Below are 22,585 nucleotides of genomic sequence, written 5' to 3' on the forward strand. Positions count from 1 at the left end.
TTCGAGTAGCGAGGTGGGGATACAACTGTTCGCAAACGTAGGCAGGCCAGCCGTTTACAGAAGTATCTTTGACCCTTCGTAGGTACTGTTTAATCTCCATGGGACCTCCATGAGCTGCAGGGGCTCAGCAGCCTCAGCATGGTCTGCACCACGGGCTGCAGGGGAATCTCTGCTCTGGCACCTGGAACACCTCCTGCCCTCCTTCTCCACTGACCTTGGTGTCCGCAGGGCTTTTGCTTTCACAGGTTCTCACTCCTCTCTTTAGCTACAGTTGCCGTCAAATATATATACATATATATATATATTTATACAGTTCTATATGCAAGGCCAGGTTGAACGGGGCTTTGAGCAACCTGGTCTAGTGGAAGGTGTCCCTGCCTGTGACAGGCGGGTTGGAACTAGAAGATCTTTAAGGTCCCTCCCAACCCAAATCGTTCCATGACTCTGTAATCTTGCTGCTGAACATTTAATTTCACAGTCTATTCGGTACACATTATTAAAAGCTGAGAAATGTCTGCTGTTTTGAGACTTAAGATTTATTGATACTTTAAAGGAGAGTGAAGAAAAAAAAAAAGGAAAATGATCACAGGATAGAGTAACTTACCAACTTAAGCTAAGACTGCTTAATTAAATATTTTTAAACAAAGAACCTCACAGAATTGGAACCAGCAGGTTGTAACATCTCCTAAATCATTTAGTTACCTCTTTAGTACTGATCTACAGTACTACTCTAGTGGATTAATTTAGAGTATTACATTATAGAGGAGTGACTGAATCCAGCAATTCATGAATGTATAGTTTAATGCTTTTAATAAAATAGGTTTGCAGACTGAAGTTAGTCCATTTCTGCCTGCAACCTGAGCATGACTGAGTAGTTTTTAAGTCTGCTTAAGATCAGACCTTAGGGAGAGCAAGGTCCATCAAAATAAACATAATTACGGAAATCTTGTAATTTATATATCCACAGTTATGTGTCTGTAGTCTCCATTAGTTTTGGCAAGTACAGTGACTGGTGGTCACCTAAGTCAGCTTTGAGTTCTCATTCAGTTCCCTAGTAAGACATTTCATATTGTATGATGAGTGATGGTCTAAGCAGATCCCGAGTACTTCCCTTTCATACAACCTAAGGCAGGCCTATTGAGAAAGGTTTAATGTAAAGTGCTACTACATGTTATTTGCTGTTCTTTCTAAGAGCTTTCATTCTAGCTTGGAAAAAGATGCCAAACTAATGATTATATCATCTTCTGAGAAGCTTTGAATTCACAGCAGAAGACACAATTTCTCACCAAGGGGCTCTTGAAATCCCTCAAACATACTTTTACTGTTCTCCTGATGAATCACATCAGGAGCACTTAGTACACAGAACAAGCTATTTGAGGTTTAATGCTGTGGATAGAAAGCCAGCTGAGTTCTGTGCTAGGCACATAATTGTTTTCAGTGTCCTCAAAATATTGTATACTATGTATACCATGGACCTCTTCTCTGGCACGCTTCCTAACCATAGATTTAATATCCTTCCACCGAAACAGGAATTTCACCCTGATGACATCCTTAAGGTCTTCTACTTGTTAGTGACCTCAGCAGCAGACCGTGTAGTACACATATATATGTGTGTGTTCATGTACATGCATCCTCACCTGTACCACAGAGGAGTTTTAGAAGAGTGTAATTTAAAACAAGAGCAGTACCAGTTACTTATTGTCAAGGGAATGCTGACAAAAAGAGGACATTTAGTTATACATCTAAACACAGAAAAAAAAAAAGGTACTCTGCTCTGTAAAAGATGTGAGGTTCTCCCATTTTTGCATTCAACCTGTGTTAGCACGTACTGAGTTTTACTAGCTTGGGAAAATCTTCACTGAAAGCTGCACAAACACATGAAAGTGTAAGACCACCACCACGCTTCTGTGTCAATAAAAAACCTCAGCAAACCAACAAAACAAACAAACCAAAAAACCTTGTTGTAAGATGTTACAACATACTGTAAGATCTTGGTGTGTACTGCAACTTTTTTTTTTTTTTCTCATTAACAGCCTAGGCTGCTACTGCATGTCTCTGTGGAGACAGTCCAACAATTCCCACAGGAATGGAATCCAATGACTCCCACTCTGTTTCCTCAGACAGCGCTAAACCACGGAATGGTCAGGTACCACAGTACCCTGTAGTAGCAGCTGTCCTTCTATTCAAATGTTTCTGGCCTGATTTGTGTATCTTACCTAACACAATACTGAAATCCCCAGATGAAGGATTTGTTGCTGTGCCCCATCATCTCCCTGCAATTTGAAATTAATTTTGTAGTACCTCTTAATGTACCATTTCTTAGAGTTGCCAAAATGTATTTATTAACACAAACATTGATTTTTGGTCTGGGAAAATTCATGACAATTTTCACGTAAAGAGGTAATCTGTAACACAGCAATCCCACAGTAATAAGACTAAAATGTTAGTTGAGTATAAATTTCTCAAAATAGCATGTCTACAAACACAGTTGAAAATCACATTAAAAAAAACTAGGCTTCAAGAACAATTATATAATAGGCAACCAAAATTCAATAGACAGGCACATCATTTCACAGACATGTTTCCTAAAGATAGCCTCTTAGATATTTTCCCAAGAAAAGGTTGATCTATTGTTTAGCACTGTAAATCATGACTAATCTTTTGGACTGCCTTATACATGAACCTGTGATGCACTAAATGAGACAGCCTGTGCCTAAAGCTGTAATCAAGACTGTGAGGATATGTGTCTGAAAATCTATCAGAATTGTAACACTACAAGTGTGCAACTAAGTGTCCAAGAAACAAGGTCTGCTGGAAGTAACTCACAGTTCACTGGATGGAGCAAAAAAACTTAGAGCTCTTGGTTACATAATCCTTCACACCTAGCACAAATGAGGCAGACAGGTATTGTGAGAAAGAGCTCGTGTGTCTGAAAAGCTTGCCTTTTTTTTTCATGTTTTCCACTCTATTAGTCAAATGGAAAATGTACCTTGAATATTGACCATCTTCATTGCATCTTAATTCTAAACCAGTGTAACATTTGTAGGAAATCATATCCCCCTTTTGAGCTGAACATCTTGATCTGCTCAAATAGCTGTAAAATGTTATTTTCCCTTTTCACAGTCTCCACAGTTACTATGTTAAAGCTACTTCATAAAATTTGACTTTACATTTGTACAGTTTAGAATATTTGAGTTCTAAGGGCCTTATAATGATCATCTAGTCAACTGCCTGACCACTTCAGAGCTGACCAAAAGTTAATGCTGTTAAAGCTAAAATTGAGGGCATTTTCTAAATGCCCATTAAACAGGGACAGGCCTGGGGTATCAACCACCTCTAGGAAGTCTCTTCCAGTTTCTGCTCTTCAGTGCATTCTCTGCACCTGAATTTCTCTCCCAAAAATTAGTTTTTATTTATTTTATTTTAATCACCTATTATGTAACATGCTTTGGGATGAGATACTTGCTATCAAAAGGTGGAGTATCCCTGTCATTAGAAGTTAAAAGCTATTGTAGAAGTTCAAGCCATTTTACAAGCTACAAGATACTCACTTTATCAGTGAAGTGCAACATCTACATGACAATTAAAGATTCCACCCCTCAAAAAGTCACCTAGTTCTAGGTTAAAGAGCCATAAAGGAGCTCGGTTTCAAAAAGGAAGTGGAAAAAAGCAGATGCATAATGAGATAAATGTCATTTCCTTAGCAGAATATTTGACCAGGATTAATATTAACCACTGTTAACTGGTAAGTATGCGAAAAGCGCTACTGAACAGTTCTCAGAGCCCCGTATCCCCTGGCCAAAAAAGAAAAAAAGAAAGTCAAGAAAGAGGCTCTTGCTGAAAAGCAGAAATATTCCTGAGGTGGGTGCTGGGAGTTGATGGTCACTGAATCACAGCCTTTTCCTACATTGCCATCTAGATAACCTTTAATAGCAAGATTGTCTGACTTCTTGGTGATCTATTTTTATCTGAGCTACATCAAAAGGACTTCCTGTGAAGATCCTGTGCACTACAAACCTCAGAAAAGCAGTCAAATGACAAACAGTGTAAAAAGTTTTATTTGCTTTGTGTCTTGCAACAAACCAAGTGTAATTCATCCCCAGTGTTTTCTCAATTGTAGTTTGTCACAAAATATGAACAAAAGCATCTTTTTTCTGCATACAGTGTCTCCCAAGTGCAAAGAAAAACAATTATAGCAGATTAAGCACAAACCTACAGCATTCCTTTACTTTAGCCGGTTCTGATACAGAGGCATACTTTTTTACTTGAGAGTCAACTCCAAGAGCCCTAGCTAATTGCACAGCATTTGTATCATCACTGATTAGCGTCCCAAGAGCCACAAGCAGTCTAAAAACAGCTTCAAGATCTTGAACAACTTCCATAACTGTGCTGATTACTGATAAACACTGAGCTTTGCCCTCAATGTTGTTGTCTTTATGTAAACACACAGCATAGTTCAGTGTCAGTGTGGCAAGTGCAATGTGGATGTTCTTATTGCCTGATTTTGTTTCTATTGCTTGTGTCATTATTTCACCCCTGTGTTCCATCATGAGCTTCTGGCCTGCCTGGCTGACAAAACAATTGCAAAGAGCTCTAAGTGCCAACAGCTGGTTTGCTTGCTTTCCTTTAGGGTTCAGAAATTTAAGGAGGATGGCAAGATGTACGTGATCCTTTTCACTGCAGAAGTTCTCATTCACAGTGGGATGCCTGACAGACAATCTAAGAATGTCTAGGGCTGGAAAGACAATATCTAAGAAACAAAACAAAAAATGTTTTAGTATTAATATTGTACAAATGTGCTGCTGATTTTCTTTCAGATACAGACTTTCTTAAATCCCTAGCTTTGGGAACAAACAATAACAGTTTCATGCAGAAAAAAAGCAGCTGTTTGAAATAAAGGGAAGTACTGACAAACCCATTCTAGTAAAACTTCCATTAATCACAAAAAGACAAGGCTCCTTAATTTAGGATAAACACAGTGCTTTGCAAAAGTTTTAAAATCCTAAAAACTAATTGATAACACTGAAGGCAAACACAAAATACGGTTAACTAATCCAAAACATCTCTGAAAGCTTCTCAGTGACTTAACACCCCTACATAGGCAGCATCTCCTTTTGTCCTCATTCTGTATCTTGCAGTTTGGTATAGCTACAAAACTGCTTACAGAAAGAAAATTGAGAAAAAAAGAAAATTAGACCTTCAGCTCTCAGTTATAGTTTGCAAAGAAAACTAACAACAGTAAAAAGATGTTCTCAGCTGGTCAGCTGGAAATCATTGTAAGGAAGTGGAACTCAAGAGTTTGTTCCCACCACTTACCCAAATTTCAAATATATCTGCTTCTTGGGTCTGCTATTGGTATCCTGTGCTTATAACCAAATCAAAGCTGAACCTGCTTAGCTAGCTACTGGGCAGTTTTCCCTGCAGACATGCAGAATCTTGAGATTTAATGCTTTATACAATGCAAAGAGTCTGGAAGGTATAAATACATTAGCCATCAGCAGGTATGCAAAACATAGTTTAAGTGATGTTATATAATGAACACGAATTTTTAACAGCAGAATAATTTTCCCATTAATAAATCTTGAACTGCAATTTCAAGAAAGCAGTTCAACTGGATGTTTTGATATTTGTACATGCAATGTATCCATTTTTCCAAATGTGCCCTAACAACTGAAACAGCCTTTCCAATACATCAGTGCTGATAACTCTATGTTATCAAATGAAATTCTATCACCTTCACTTCTATTCATTCAGAATGTCATTTCACTAATGCAGTTCTGACCACATAACCTAGCTTCTTTTCTACCATATTAAACAGGAGATACTTTTGAGATTATTTTTTTTTTAAGTAATTTATCTCCATAAATTTCATCTCTCATTTGATAATTTAGGACTCCAACCTCACACTTGCTTGCTCTATTTCAAACAAGATTCTCACTTCTTTCTCGAGGATGCTCCTGCTAATGAAATAACCATACCTTATGTTATATCAACTTTCTGCTTTATGTTTACTATTGTGCCAACAGCAAAACCTGACCAGTTACCAATTTTGCAACTGGTGCCACTGCATTATCAGTGCTATTAACATCTGTTTACCATCTTCTGGTTTCTATTTAGGAAGCCTTTTTGCAACAGCCAGCATAGTGGGACTTCTAGTTCATAGTATTGATGATCAACTATTGATGAGATGATGGTACAAAAAATAATCATAAGTATCTACCTTCTGGCCAGTTAACTGCTCTCCATAAAGTCTGAAGTTGCTGCGCTGTAGGTGTTTCTGCAGAGGTGTTGCATGTTGCAGACAACAACTTTTCTAGAATTATCAAGTCATCTTCTGTAAGCTTATGCTCTTCAGTTGCACTGCTGTTAAGTTCCTTTAATTTGCCTGAAAGACCAATAGAATAAGCATGGGTCTCTGAAATTAGAACTTCACAAATTCAGATCTTGAATTAAACACCACATAAACATTTTACAAACAAGTTGCAACTACTGTAATTTGGTTTCTTTGGCGGGGGCGGGGCTGCGGGTGAGATTTTTAAACATTACTTCTCCCAGTTTTGTTATTTCCTCATTTCAAGTTTTAATCATCACAATGATTGCAACAATTAAGCCTCTCTAATCATAGAATCATAGAATAGTTAGGGTTGGAAAAGACCTTAAGATCATCTAGTTCCAACCCCCCTGCCACGGGCAGGGACACCCCACACTAAACCATGTCACCCAAGGCCTCATCCAACCTGGCCTTGAACACTGCCAAGGATGGAGCATTCACAGCCTCCCTGGGCAACCCATTCCAGTGCCTCACCACCCTCTCAGTAAAGAATTTCTTCCTTATATCCAATCTAAACTTCCCTTGTTTAAGTTTGAACCCATTACCCCTTGTCCTGTCACTACAGTCCCTGATGAATAGCCCCCTCCCAGCATCCTTGTAATATACTGCAAAGTATTCAGAATTCACATCTTAGCCTATATACTGGCAAAAATGCAGAATAGAATCACAGCACCAGTAGTTTTCATAACTGAAATGTGATTACTTTTTGATCTTTTCAATTTTTAGACAAAACTGTATGTTCTTAGTGTAATCAGAGTTTCTGTATTTTTACTTAATTTAGGTGCCAAAAGCAAAATATGATTGCACTATGTCCTATATTCAAATTTCAAAGTAATTTTAAACAGTATTGGAAAAAATATTTTAATATACAACATTTTGCTTGAAATAGATCTAGCATTAAGCACCTCCAAATCATGATTCTTCCAGAATTCATGAGGGCCATGTCAATAAACACACAAGCAGGCAGCACCACATTAGTACGTAGCAGGTATATTATGAATACAAGCTAGTTTTACAAAACCCTTAAATGTACTAAGGCACTCTAAAGAAACATACTGAAGGAAACTGGTGACAACTAGGGTAGAGATTATGTAGAACATTTACAGAAAATATAGAGGAAGAGATAGAATAGAAATGAACCCTCAGAAGAGACTGAAAACGAAGCCAATAGCTTTTATCAAACATGAATAGTTACTAAATATTGTATACTGTTTTCCTGTTATGTAGTGTTCCTTTTAAATATAGAAATGAACACTGCAACCCGTGAAAGTGTAAAATGACATACTTCGGCACTTCACAGATTACATTATACAGCTATCTGGTGAACCATGAGCAAAATCAGGAAGGAATTGTACAAGACCTGCATACCCAGCAGTTCAAATATACCAGCTTAATAAAATTAGATGCCAAACGACAGCAGATATAAGCCAAGGTGGGGAAGAAATGATATTCTGCATTAGGTAGAGTTCTCGTGAAATTCAGTCATATTCCTAATCCTCCAAATACATGCACCATTCAAGTGATGAATGCAATTTTAAAAGGTCAAAACCAAGAAATAGTAGGAAAGCTATTGGAGACCAACTAGCTTTTTGAAAAAATCAAAAGTAAAGTCACTTCCAAATAGATGAAAAATAAAACCATCATTGGAATTAAAACACTGACCCAATATCTGTGAAGGATTGGCCTTGTCAAAGGTGACAGCATCCTTTTTTGGAAAATAAATATTTTCAACTTTAGCTTCAGATGACTGGTAGGCGCCCATTCCTACATAAAGAAAACCCAAAAAGTTCAACAGTGTACCAAAGCGTCTGAGACAGAACAATATCCTATCAGCAAGCCTCTCCTGAGTAACACTACCCAGAAGAAACACCTTTTAAAAAAATTGAATGCTTATGCAAATAGCTGTCATTCCTTACATTATTTTTCAACAGTTAAAATTTAAAGCAATACCATTACAAATTTTCTTCCCTTGTGTAAAAATTTACTATATGAGTGCAAATTAGTAACAGTGGTTTCTCAATTACAAGAGTTAAATGCGGAGTCTTTCATAGGAATGGATATTGCACTTAAGACATGAAAATGGCAAGCTTCATTTTAGAGAAAAGATCCCTTCTGCCCCTGAAATCTTATCCTTTGATTACTATCATAATGAATAGGCAAATTTTTATCTGTGTATCTTCTGATATATATGACCAAGTTATGTCATATGCAATAGTAGCCTGAAATCTCTTTAGAAAAAGAGTAATAAAAACCTTTAATTATGACCCATAATGATTTCCAAGAATCACAAGTGATTTAGTGGCTGATATTGTATAATTTCCATGAACTACATATACAGTTTCTTTGACCAACAACCTATTAGGAAACCACAAATACTCTCAAACCCAGACTACTATCATACATTTTAAACCTGTGCATGATACCTGCATATAAAGGAAGGCTATTATCCCTATTTTCTGAGTAATTTCCAGAGTAAAAGCAGCTTCGATCTGCTTATTATTTTAAATTAAGTATAAATTTTCATCAATACAGAATCCATGTCAACAGAAAAAAAACAAAGCAAAAGATCAGGGATGCTTTTCATTAGCAGGCATCATTTCTTACCTGTATATGGATCAACCCCACCCACTGGAGCTACTTCATTTGATGCCGAACCAGGAACATAGCGACCAGCACCTGAACAGAGACATCAGGCTTTTTAAACACTACCACTGGTGAAAAGGTAATGTATACTTGTACTTATTTACTACTTTTCAACCATCACTATTAAAGGTGTTATTTTGCACTAGAGGAGTTAAAAACAAGTCTTCGCAATTCCTAAAATTAAGGATTAAATCTATGCCTATATGTAAGGGTGGTGCTGGAGGTAACAATGCCATTCCAAGCTGAATGACCCACAGCTGGGAGACATTCTGGCATGGTTTATGGCACCCACTGGTGCCAAGACCCTCATCACAGCAATACCTTATACATGTCAAGCTTCAAGGGGGAGGGCACTGGCTGCCCAAGCCTGGCTTCCCTCTCCAAGGGGAGGTGGACTCTGGCATTGGGGCCTCTGGTGAAGGAACTGAAGGGTCTTTGCATCTGCAGAGACCACAGCCTGAGCCACGCAAAGCCAGGGAAGAAAGACAGATGGGGACCACAGTAGAATAGGAACAGAGAAAGACTGTCAATATGGGGCATCTATAGACTACAGGACATCTTTGAGGAGCAAGAGCTACTTATCAAGGATGAGATAAGTCTGACAATGCAGAGCTGGAATGTCTTTTCCAATCGGTTTGCTGAACTAGTGAGGAGGTCATTAAGTTAGCTATACCAGGGAGGGTTCGAATCTAAAATATAGGGTGGAAACTACAGAAGGAAAAGAAGGAATAATAAGGAAAAAAAAAGTACTTTGGTGAATATACCCATTCCCATGTTGGCCATGCATATAAGAGTTTGACAAAACACAAGGTTTAAGACCTTACTCCTCTGCTGTAGAGGACAGAACAACATGAGGCAGACCAGACAGCAGAAGGCTGCCCTCTGGCAAACAGATCTGGACATATTTTGACAGTGGCAGGGTCCATGTCCACCTTATTGGTCTGTCCCAAATCACTGCCCCAAATGGAGGACTGCAAGAAATAGTCATCTGGAGTCGAACACTGAATGCAACTGAACACCATAACAAACGTATCATAAATGCACGCAAGACAGATTACGATTTTACGTTACCTGTAAATGGATCTGCCCCAGGTACTGTACTTGATCTAGATGAAGAGCCTGGAACGTAACGTCCAGCACCTAGTGAAACAGTAAGAAAAGCGATGACTGCTATACAGTTTGATGTTATTAAAATGTCAATAGTTTTCAGACAGAAGCAGCTCAAAAATTCAGCTGAACAAATAAATCTTACTGTTTATTGTGGTATTATAAGAAATCTGATCTTATCCACATAAAAGCTCCCTGATTTTGAGGAAATTCTTCCTAATTATTTGAGGGTCAGAAATCTGTTTTCTGGAGCATATATATTACACTTTTGGATACAGCCAAATCAAAATATGTAAGTTCAGATGACTGCAGCTCCGTGAGTTACATCTGCATCTAGTTTGCCTTTATTCTTATTTCTAGCTCATTACAAGAAAAGAGATTTAGCTCAGTTATTGTGATGACATTTTATTCCTAACTTCTTCTTTGTGAAACTAGTTGAAACAAGTGGTTTATTTTGTAAATATGATAAGCAGGATATAATTAATTAACTGATTCAGTTCATGAGTAATTAACTTGTTCTTGCCTGGAAAAGGGTAATTTATGTATTTCACTCAGTTTCACTTCATTCTCTAGCTACATTTTTGTATATTATGAACTGGCTTAACAGCACCTGGCCACTTCTTAAGACTACTATGAAAATTGGTGCTTTCTCCCACTGAACAAAAAAAAAAAAGACTAGACTGAAAAAATACAACTGGCTTGATTACTAATTTTTTCAAGATTTGTTCTGACAAATACTTCAGAAATTTGCCAAGTTTTCATATTTGTCTTGTCAGATCTATCTGGGCCTTGCCCTCAGTCATCTGAAGACAAGACAGTACCGTACAAGAAGCTCAAGAGCTATGACACTGCAATCTGCCTGAGCAGACAGTGGGGTGGATTGAAAACTGACTGAAGAGCAAGGCCCAGTCGGTGGTAATGAGTGGTACAGTATCTAGCTGGAGGCCAGACACTGGTGATGCACTCTAAGTGTCAGTACTACATCCAGTCCTGTTCAATATCTTCACTAATGATCTGGATGATGGGGCAGCATGCACCCTCAGCAAGTTTGCTGATGACACAAAACTGTGAGAAGCGACTGATGTCATCATTCAAATTTAAAATTTTTACCTGTAAATGGATCAGAAAATTCAGAACTTGTACTCAGTGTTTGTCCCTTAGTGTTGTCCATAATAAACTTGGCCACCTGATCCAGAAACATAGGATTTAGATCATTCTTTTGCAGGAAGTTGTATGCAGTCAGCCAAGGATCATCAGTGATGTTATATGGCAGTTTGTAGGAAGGCCCACTTTCATTTACATCAATAGTGAAAACATAGTCATACTCCTTTAAGCAGAATAAGAATAAAAATTAAAACAGAAGTTTGTCAGCAGTTATTACATAAGCATGTATCAAACACAGACCAATAATCAACCAGGTTATAAGCCTAAAAACTTTAACCCTGCTACTTGCAGATTGTAGCAATAATACTCTCCTACCTGGGCTGCAATTAAAAAGTACCGAAACCATATCCTGTGTTTTGCAGAATTCTCTGTCTCAAGAAGAGCAGAGTAGAACAATATAGCACAATAATGCGTATGCAGATATATATTACAAAATAACAGATACATCAAGTAACTGTCATGAACAGCTCTGCCTGCCTGCAAAGCTACAGGGCAGTCAGATGCCTCATAAAACTTCAGTATTAAAAGCATGCTTCTAATACTTGAAAATAACAAATTCTTAAGATTTCTTTAAAGCCTGAGAGAAAGTAGTATCTCAAAGGCTTTCCTTCTGTGGTGGCACTAGACAAGACTTTTCTGTGTATATTTCAGTAAAGGAAACATTTTTCAGCTTACCTGTGTTTAGGCTCAAAAGTTACTATAGAAAAGGGGCAAGAAAGCCTGGTGCCTAATATTTTATGTAAGCTTTCCATTATAAATTGTACAATTCACTTCCTCTAGAAAGGAAGTTAAAACTAACTTCTCAGGGTGTTAGCAATAAGTGTTAGAGAACTTGGTAATTTCTGTACTAACAGTTTACCTATTTCCAAAATAATTCCTCTCCACTGTTTCAAAAGTAACATATGAAGCAGTACCCAATTACACCTCTGAGTTTTAATAGATCAAAAAAGACAAAAAGTACCAACAAATACTTATTTTCTAGATTATATTTAATTTAAGCAAATACTAGAATAATTTTTAATGGGAAATTAAGCATTTTACTTAGGAAGAAATAAAAGCAATTAAAGTTTGCATTATACCTTTCCTTCAAATAAAACTTTTCCAGATGTTTGTTGTGTGGCTCCAGAAGAACCAACAACATCACCAATCTTTATCCATCTTCCTTCACTAACACTCCACTGATAAGCTTCTACTTTCCCATTATCTTCAATAAGCCTTGTCTGTCCATCTCTTGTTCCTGTAGACAGAAGTGTTTAAGACTTTGAACAAATTCAAGAACATGATTTACTTTAGGAGATAAAAACATCTTCAAATACTGCTCAAATCTAAAGACGAAAAGATAGTTCACCAACATCTCAAGACGCAACAAAGGAACTAACAAGATACTTGTGGTTTAATACCAGCTGCTCACTCACTCTCCTCAAGTGGGACAGAGAGAGAATTGGAAGATAAAAGTGAGAAAACTTCTGGGTTGAAATGCAGTTTAATTGGTAAAGCAAAAGCCATATACACAAGCAAAGCAGAACAAGGAATTCATTCACCACTTCCCATGGGCAGGCAGGTGTTCAGCCATCTCCAGGAAAGCAGGGGTCCATCATAAGTAATGGAGACTTGGGAAGACAAAATGCCATTGCTTTGAAATCCATCTCCCCTCCTCCCTTCCTCTTTCTTCTCCCAGCTTGAAATGCTGAGCATGGAATCATATGATAGGGAATATCCCTTAGGCCAGTTGGGGTCAGCTGTCCCACCTGTGTCCCCTTTCCCAGCTTCTGGTGCACCCCAAGCCTCCTCAATCATGGGGTGAGAAGCAGAAAAGGCCTTGACTCTGTATGAGCATTGCTCAGCATCAAAGAAAACACCCCCAAATTATCAGCACTGTTTCCAGCTTCTATTGAGAAAATTAACTCTACCTCAACCAAAACTGGCACAATACTACGTGTCGCAAGAATAGCAAAAACATTGACAACATCCTTTTACAGTTATTAGTGATGGTATCTGCCACCAAAATAAATTGCAAAAGCAATCCAAGTCAAGTATTTCAAAAGTTTACCTATTTTCCAGGGAAATGATAATTAAGAAAAGTGCGTCACCCATGGTCTGAACAAGACAGAAAGCATATGACTAAGACTTATGCCACTTGCTGACCAGAGTCAAGACCTGAGGTCACTGCTTACTCTGCGTTGGGAAAAAGTATTTGTGTATTTACGAGTAAACTTAGCTACTGCTGCTTCCACTGTATTCTCAGTAATCTCCGAACTACCCAGAAAGCATGACCCGAGTCAATCGGGACTGTTTTTCAAGCTGAAAGCTAAAGCAGAAAATTTGCATTTACTTTTTGTTTAGGAAAAAGTTTCCACATTCAGTAGTCCTTTTGCAAATTACATAACTGCCTCATATACTACTGGCATGGCTGGCATAACGAACCCAAAACATATCAAAGGCATTGCAGCATCCCAAGTTCCACTTTTTTCTAAATTATCCCATAAAAGAAGTATTTTTTGCTGTTTTAGTCTACAAAAATAAATATAATTAAACTACAGTCTTTCCTCCAAAGAATCAATGAAAGAATAGTAGAGCGGAATTAAACTTTTTCTCCAGCAATTTTAATGAAAGTGATCAAAGCCTTAATTTTTGAAACTATGTGAAGTTTCCGTATCTCAGAACCAAGATTTGGAGGCATCTCTAACATAAATATATGAACTTACCAGGATCCTTGAGATGTTCTCTTCCAGGAAGGTCATCAGCATTAATATCTCCCAAATCACCAGTTTTAGGGTCAATAGATGCTTGAGAAAGCTCATATTCAAAAGCCTGAATCTCCTCAGCACTTGCTGTACGTTCCAAAGACTCTGTAAACACTCTTATAATTCCATCACTGAATGGAGAGAGAAGATTCAAATAGAAATACTATTTTAAATGTGAAAATTAATACATACATTCTAATAGTGACTTTTATGTCTTAAGAAACTACTATTTCTAACCCATCCAACTATTTTTATGAAACAAATTAGCTCTAACGTTAAAAACACCCAGAGAAAGACGTAAGCAGGTAACCTTGTCTGCAGTATAATCTAAAAATCAAGGTATGATATACCTATTACAAGGGGTCTTTATAGAGTACTTTTAATTTCATTCTCAGTCTATTCACAATTTGCCACATTCCTGAAGAACTCGCTCTATCTCTGAGATTCACATAAAAAAAATGAGTTTTTGGATGAAGTATAGCACATTTAAATTTAATTCCCATACACACTTTGATGGCTGCATTTTTAAACATCAATGAAACTGATATCCAAAGTGATGCTTTTGATTTCATCTAGGGCTTGCAGATTTAGATCCAAAAATACAGATGGTAAAACCCAGATACCTTGCACCAACTACAATGTCACCATTGTCTAACACACAGCAGCACCACACAGACTGAGCTGGGAGTCTGATTGTTTGAGCACATTCCCCTTTCTTCCAGATTCTAAGAGATCTATCCTCTCCAGTAGTCACAAAACCTGAAAAGAAATAAATATAAATTTTTTTAAGTATATATTTAGTGTACTGTGATATTAGATGCCATTCTGCAACTGGGTATCTAAAGATTAGAACACTGAAGGACCTATCTACGGTTTTCTTCAATTGCAAAAAGAGAGCTAAAAGAAAGCCACCTCATAGCTGTCTTCTCAAAAAATAATAAAGTGCATACCTTGCTGCCCAAGCAGCCAGACAGGGAATGAAATTATGCTCAGGACAAACAAGATTACTTCCTCCTTTCAAGAATTTAAACAGAGAATTTTGACAAGGTTTGTAACTATCACTGTTTTATCTTGCACTGTACTTGCATAGTTCAGCATTTGTTTTAAATTCAGATTTTTGGTAGCCCACTTTTCCAGGAAACATGCAGTAATAATAAAGCACTCTCAGAAGTCTATAAACACCTTAATGAGGAATTACAAGGCATAGCCGATTTACTACATGCACATCCACCAATATGCATGCACTTTCCTTGTTCAAAAGCAAACCCATACACCACACAAAGGTCACTGACTTTGCATTTCTTCTGCAACTGTCAGCTGCAGTTAGCTCTGAACCTCTAAAGCTCTAACTCTGAAAACAAACACAATTAAGCCCCACACGTAAAATTCTTAACTTAAACTACTTACAATGTACTTCAAAAACAGGTGACAAACTGGATGACAGTTTTGCCTATCACTTGGCTGAAGTTTCACTTAACTCTTACAATTCGGCCTAACCCAGGACCTTTCATCTCACCTACTACCAGAGCAATTCTGCCAGGGGTGTGATCTGGAGTCAATCATAGTATTTTTTTTTTTCAATTATTTACAATTAAATTTTAATTATTTTACAATTAAATTTTAATTAATTGGAAATAATTGTAAATAAACAAGTAAAGTAAACACTACCCAAGTTCTTTAGTTGTGGCAGGTCTGCAGAACTACAGAATGCCTACTCTGTTATTTCATTTTGGAAGAATTTTGGGTTCTAGTCACAAAAATAATCCTACCTTTGCATTGAGGGAAGACAGAGATGCTGTATATATAATTCGTATGTCCATAATACACATTCAGGCATGTGCCAGAGATTTCCCATCTTCGAACAGTAGCATCATTAGCACAGGAAAGGAATTCCATTTCACTGAGAATAGCTAAACCTCTCACACAATCTTCATGTCCTTTACAAAATAAAAGTAAAACTTCTAATGCATCTTGTCTTTCCATTAGCAGCAGTATACTATTTCCGTTTAGCTCACATCTAAATCCTGACAATCAATCTTCATTATGGGAGCAGTTTAAAAAAAAAAACATAAACAAAATAAAGAAAATAATTCATTGCTCATAAGTCTCTGAAAAAAAAAACAAAACACAACTAATTCTTTTAAAAGTGATGTGATTTCTGGCCATACAAATGAAGAGTCTTTAAAAATCCTGCCTGAACATTGTTCAATCTATCTATGGTTTTGTCAGATTTTTCAAATTAGCACTTGACCCTGATGAAATTACCAACTGCAGCAAAGCTTACCAGTGAATGTTCTTTCACATCTGCCTGCCTTCCACAGTTTAATGGTTTTGTCAGCTGAACCAGTCAACATTAATCCCTGTTCAGGCAGTATTATCACTGCCCATATTGCAGCTGTGTGACCCTGCAAAATAACAACATTGTTAGGCTTGTCAGAATCAAATTCAGGGTACCTACTTTATATTCATGTAGAGGAACTTCATACCTGTAATGTCATCATACATCTGTCATTCAACCAGACCTTGGCCGTTGTATCCCATGATCCACTTAATAATGTGCCAAATTTCCCAGATGAAAGGCTGCAAACTGGAACCAAGATTCAAATTAGCACTGACAAGTACATTGCCACCAATCATATACCAGCAGTTTAAAAAGATTTATTTAAGGGCCTTTACTTGGTAATAGTAGCATATTTAGTCTTGAGGAGTCTGGGGAAAAATTAAGTAGAATTGTAGTTTCATTGTAACCTAGGAAGCAGGTGCTTAAGAATCTCTTCACGTTAGATTACAAAATTTCACATCTTTTACCCATTCATATTTTTAAATTTCTCTTATTATTAGATCTCCTCAGACTGATATTTTGACAAGCAAGTTAGATAACTAGTCAAGACACAGAATTAATGCAAAGGTTTAGTTTTAAGATTACAGAGAAAGCCAAGATTTCACCAACATGATGAATTAATTTATGTCCTTCCTCAAAAAAAGCAAGAGATCTTACAAAAAATACTTAGCTCATCTCATTGGAAGACAAAATACTGCTACCAAGAAACTGCAGCAACATTTAAAGACTTTGCAAAAAGTTAATCTGCAAATGCTCCAGTAATACATTAAGTGTAAAACTGAAGATACCACAGTGACAATATGGTTTACTAATAAGTTTACAAAAAGAGTTAAGTCATAAACAGAGAGTACCCTGTACACCTAATTGTTCATTGAAGGAAAGTATGGCCTTATGTTTCTTCCTTCTCTGACTCCAGACTGAGAACTGGACAGTGTTCTATCCTGCCACTTGTCAAAAGTACCTGGTCATTTTTCCTCCCACTTTGAAACATACAATTTTACAATTAATGTAATTTTACATTTTATAATGTTTTACATTACTGTAAAAATTGCTACAAATACTTCATTTGTAGTGGAATCCACAACATGTCTAGAATACTTCATTGCTTTTTTTTTCCAGCCCTGGAGGTAACGTGTCACAATATTTTAACCATTGATCCATCCCATGTTTCTCATAAAGTACATAAGCTATTCCATGGCTCCTTACACAGGCCATTATTCTCTCAGAGAAAGCCAGGAGGTTTATAATACAAAAATACATTTTAAGTGGTCTTTAAAAGTCCAGGGTATTTTTGAACTGGGCTCCACAGCCACTCAGTAATACAGATGGGAAAAGAAAAAAAAAAACCAGAAAAAAAACCCCACCTCAAAATCTCCAAGACTCTAAATGTTTATTTTTGACACCTAGTAATTAAATGATTAGACAGTTCAGAGGTCTGTTAAGTATTAGATCAGCTCACAAAATGCAAAACTTGGTACGCTAATATGAAAATTGCTGAATCTTCTTTTATATAGCTCAAAAGAAGGTGTACAAAGTTGGTTTAATATGTCACATGTTGTACTGACCTGACTAAAGAGAGATGAAATTTCTGCAGTGAGATTTTGTTCTTTACTATGTATTTAAAGCACCAATTAATATTAGGTCCCTGTCTAAGTTAAAAAATGGGCATTGAAATCTTTTATTTTAGAAGATATTTATTTAGGAATCTGACTTTTTCTACTTCTATCAACTTTGACATAAAAATTAAGCTTAATAAATGTAGAGCTAAATTAGCTGCTCTTCATTTAACTATTTTAAATTAAATGCTCTTAACTGCTAAATTACTGCTTCTTAATCATGCAACTTCGAAGTAAAAAGGTTATCCTATCATAGGCATATAGTTTAAAAAATGGGATTTATGTCATGTAGACATATAGTTAAAAAATGGAACTTGTGTTATATGGAAAAGCCTGAACAAATACAAGTGCCTCCTAAAATTTCAGGATAACCCAAGAACAACAGTACTGACTAATGAAGAGAACTGACAGCAGGGGTGAAGGCTTTGGCCTTGTGTAGATGGTTTAAGAAACAGGGCTAATGTATCTCTAATCAGGAAAGACTCCTTAAAGACTGTTTCATCCTCAAGACACAGATATCAACAACGAACAAACATCTCAGTTATGCGTGTGAAGTGGCTATCACACACCAGGTGACAGCCTGTGTTTTCGAGACAATTCTGTATATTGCCACGTAAAAGCTTGAGCATTCATCAGTGAAACTCAGAAGTCCTTCTAATGAACTATCACTGCATGAACTGCGATTATAAAATACTATTTGCAGAGGCCATAATTAAGTAGTTTTCTATGTTAAACATTAAAGAAATCAAAATTGAGTGTTTAATTTAATTTCTTCTCTAACAAATTTTGCTAACTTTTATGCAACAAACTCCAAAATAAAGTTACTACATACCTGTGTTCTTATGACCCTTAAGGATGTAAAGAGGAGCTGGGTTGTCAATTGTGAAAATGCAAATATTATGATCATTGCCACCAGTTGCAATTAGCCCGCGAGGATAGAGTTCACTTGGAGGTATGATGCATACGCAGGATACAAAATTTGAGTGGCCGCTCATACAGTGGATTTCAGTAAAACCCCTGTTAAGACTAAACATAAATGATAATCAGTTCAGAGTTGTAACAGAAACAGCACTTATTTGAGGCATTGAATTACAGCAGGTGTTATTATACTCCAGCTCTCGAATTAATAACTACGCTTGCACTGCACTGAATAAATACTCTGGATGACTTAGAAAGAATGAAAAGCTTAAGAGAAAATTATATCCCAGCATTCCAACCATTTATGCAATATTTAAAGCTTCCATGGCAGGCCTGGAAGGACTTAGTTTTGGTTGTCTTTGCTTACTGGCAAACACTATGTTCAATTTGATCAGAAGTAGTTACAGTTTGCCTTTTGAAATCTTTTCCTGTCTCAAGCCTCAGATACGTATCCCAACATATCCTAAAATATAAGAGTATCTAAACAAAGGAAGTTTACTGCCTCTCAAATCACTGGCACTTAATTAGGAGCACCGTAGATGTTTAATAATTAAGTAGATTATAACTGATTCAAGCAGCACTCATCTCTTCATCATGGTCCATCCTCAACAGTTATAGCACTGACTGGAAAAAGGCCTACTTATTCCCACAGAGTAACTGTGGATTGCAGTGGGGTTTGCTTGTTTGGGTTTTTTTTTCCTTTCTGCATTTGTTTCTTCCTTCCCCTCACACATCCCCCTCCAAAAAGAAAACAAAACCATCAAACAACAAAACTCATATCAGACTGTAATGTTTGAAATGCTTAGAATATGTATGGAAATCATGATACTCTTTTAAATCCTGAAACTTCTTCTCTGCTGAAGGCACAGAGAACAAATGAAGGTAACGTATCTTCCTGTAAAACAAAAATAAGATACAGCAGTCTGTCTACTGACAGAACCCTGCCTACTGTAATCCCAGAGTCTTCAAAGCAGAGATAATAACCACCAATGCTATGATTCTGCATAAGTTACTCACGTCTTCCTCACACAGCCATCAAAAATTATGGGTTGGAATTAGATCTCCTTTCCTGCAGTAAGTTTCCAAGCAATTTAACAAGTTCTGCCCCTTGTGAGGACACCTTTAATGAGATTAATGTTCCTCTCCCTCAACTCCAGAGCTACAAAGCTCAATTTGAACACATATGTGAGCATTCAGGTGTATTTGCCAATTATCTCTGTTTCACTGGAAGTGTTCAGAGATATCAGTTATTTAGCTTAAATAAGTAAGTTTTAAATAGTTTGAGTCACTTAGAGTTCTGGTATTGTGTGGTTTAACATGAATAGCTAGATTTACTAAAGCCTTGGGTCATAAGCTTTGGACTTTCCCCCAGATACGCTTTTGGCTGAAATACAGTTAGTTTTCCTAGTAATCTGGTACAGCGCTGGTTTTTGTGTGGGAAGAATGTTGATACCACACAGATATTTTAGTTGTTGCTAAGTAATTTTTATTCGAGGCCTAGGACTTTTTTAGTGCCCTACGCTCCAGCAGGTGCACGAGAAGCACAAACCAGAAGGCAAGAAGGCTGCCACCATCAGCAGAAGCTGCGACTCAATAAAATAAGAACAGTTAACAGTCTGCCTGTATGAAGACAGAGTCCTGCAAAGTGTTAGAAGACTCCAAACAAAAACAAAAAATCACCACAAAGGCACGTGAGGGGTGGGTGCACAGATCATAAGGGTCTAATTGCCCAGGATTTCTTTGCTCAGGTCCCTCTCCAGAGGCACCAGCACGGAGCTGTACCACTCCATTAAATTATTTCTCACTGGAATCAAAAAACTGACACTCTGCTGCAAGGAACCTTGAAGTGAGCTTGAAGGATGGGGGGGGTTCAGATGCGGTGAGCAAGGAGTTGGAAGGGCCATCCATGACTCAGAGGGACTCTGGTCTCAGCAGTAAAGTCTCGGGTGGTGTGTATGCAACTCCTTGAATGGCGTGTGCATGAGTGCTCGGGTAGCAGCTTCTCCACCAACAGGACAGCAGTGGAAATAATATCCATGTCTAGCAAATTCAGACTGCAGTTCACAATTTGGAATTATAGGCTAGTAAGGAGGTATGTCCTGTGTTCAATGCCCTACACATCCCCATGTCCTATTCAGACTGCTCAGCAGTACCTCTTCTGGTCACAGTGATATCCTGAAAAATTCACTGAGTGAATTCAAGAAGATAAATCTCCTAGAAGACAACCCTGTACAACGTGAAAATAAGAGAAACGAATGTTGGGTGTTGTGGGTTTCTTTTGGTTGTGTTGTTTTGTTTTGTTTTACGATTCATATTATATTCTATGTTCAAAGTCTGCTCAGCAAGGGCCAGAAAAGAGGCTTTAAAAAAATACTCAAAGCATATCACCTTACTGCCAAAAATGCAACATTGCTACTTAGCAGGATTACTTTGGCACTGAATACCAAGAGATGGAAACAACATAAATACCACCCGGAGAAAAGACGCACAGATTCACAGACATCACTAGCGCCTGCAAAACACGCTAAACACACCGACACTCAGTTAATTGCCCGAGCAAACCCGACCTGGCGTGGGAGCGGCAACGCCGTGGCCATTCACAAACCCATCCGGACATCTCCAGCGAACATGCTTCCACCACCGCCGCCACAGGCACATACCGCCGCCACAGCCCCGCCGACCCCGCCGGGTCGCAGGAGCGGGCACGACCTCGGGCCAGCAAGTGGGCTCCCAAAGCCGCACGTCCGCTCTCTTCCGCACAGCACAACCCGCAGCGGCCGCCCAGCGCCGGCGGCTCTGTCGACAAGGGCCGCGGCCCAGCACTCACCCGTCAAGAGCCCAGAGCCGCGCAGTCCGGTCCCGGGAAACGGACACGAAACCGCCCGGCGGAAACAGGCTGCGGGTCAGGCCCCGCACGTCCTGCCCATGCCCCAGCAGGGAGCAGCGAAGCCGGTACGCGCCACCGTCACTCGCCATGGCTGGAGGCAGCCGACGCGTTCTGACACAGCAACCACCCCTACTGACGGAAAACGGCGGGCGCCGCGCCGGAAGAAGTATCAGCAGGCAAGCCATCGGCGGGGGAGGAGACTCCATGTCCCGGCAGGCAGCGCGCCCCAGCGCAGGGCACAGCACTGCACTTTCTTCACGGGGCATTCTGGGAGCTGTAGTTCCTCGAGCGGCAAGCTGTCGGCCGTCGCCGTGAGTTCTCTAAATCTCGCGATAGCGGTGGCGCGGCGGTGTTTGGTTGTGGAGTTGCTGCGATACCAGCGGTGTGGTGTGTGGAGAGTTCATGGCGGCCGGGGACTCCGGTGAGAGGAGCTGGGCCGCGCCCGCCTGCGGCTCCGTGAGGTTCTGTAGCTCCAGAAGCCCTCAGCGTGCCTGGGGGAGGGTCTTTGTCGACCCGGGGGAACTGCGGCACTTCTGCCCTTTTAGGTCACGGCCAACAGTACCACCATCTCACAGGCCCGTCTGAGCCACTACCTGGCAGCTTCAGCCATTCAATAATTGTTTCTATGTACTATGGCCGTGGCGTTGCTCCTCAGGGGCTGGTGAAAGCTGCTAGGATTTGTCAGGGGGAGTGTGTTCTGGGTTTGTGTTGGTGGTGGTGATGCCTGAAGGACTGTCCCCAGATAACCCAGATAGGTGTTGACAACAGCTGTTCACTTCCAGTTTATTTCATGAGACACTTGAATTCTGTTAGCAGATGCCGAAACAATAAGTG

The 22,585-nt window shown here is 38.7% G+C and overlaps 2 protein-coding genes across 2 annotated transcripts in view; one reads left to right on the forward strand and one right to left on the reverse strand.

Moving 5' to 3' along the window:
* Positions 1-25: 25 nt before the first annotated feature.
* Positions 26-21,883, reverse strand: PLAA (phospholipase A2 activating protein). Its single transcript, XM_080637079.1, has 14 exons — positions 21,692-21,883; positions 18,779-18,972; positions 16,476-16,576; positions 16,274-16,394; positions 15,759-15,926; positions 14,613-14,748; positions 13,951-14,120; positions 12,325-12,482; positions 11,192-11,408; positions 10,046-10,114; positions 8,936-9,007; positions 7,994-8,095; positions 6,221-6,385; positions 26-4,750 (listed from the first exon to the last, which is right to left on the reverse strand). The coding sequence occupies exons 1-14, from the start codon at positions 21,838-21,840 to the stop codon at positions 4,191-4,193; spliced, it is 2,382 nt and encodes a 793-aa protein (XP_080493205.1). The 5' UTR covers positions 21,841-21,883; the 3' UTR covers positions 26-4,190.
* A 241-nt stretch (positions 21,884-22,124) lies between these two features.
* Positions 22,125-22,585, forward strand: part of IFT74 (intraflagellar transport 74) — a 41,958-nt gene continuing 41,497 nt past the window's right edge. The window contains exon 1 of the mRNA XM_080637383.1: positions 22,125-22,172. The gene's annotated coding sequence lies outside the window, so the exon portion shown is untranslated. The remainder of the gene's footprint in view (positions 22,173-22,585) is intronic.

Source organism: Psittacula echo (genome assembly GCF_963264785.1).
Source record: "Psittacula echo genome assembly, chromosome: Z".
In the NCBI taxonomy this organism is placed as follows: Eukaryota; Metazoa; Chordata; class Aves; order Psittaciformes; family Psittacidae; genus Psittacula; species Psittacula echo.

What these genes read in the sequence shown, in the direction of transcription:
- PLAA (XM_080637079.1), bottom strand. Translation starts at nt 21,840, where the DNA reads ATGGCGAGTGACGGTGGCGCGTACCGGCTTCGCTGCTCCCTGCTGGGG. An exon ending in TAAGGGTCATAAGAACACAG is followed by an intron (nt 16,577 to 18,778) that starts GTATGTAGTAAC and finishes TCTTGGTTCCAG; the next exon opens with TTTGCAGCCTTTCATCTGGG. An exon ending in AAGTTTTATTTGAAGGAAAG is followed by an intron (nt 11,409 to 12,324) that starts GTATAATGCAAA and finishes TTCTGCTTAAAG; the next exon opens with GAGTATGACTATGTTTTCAC.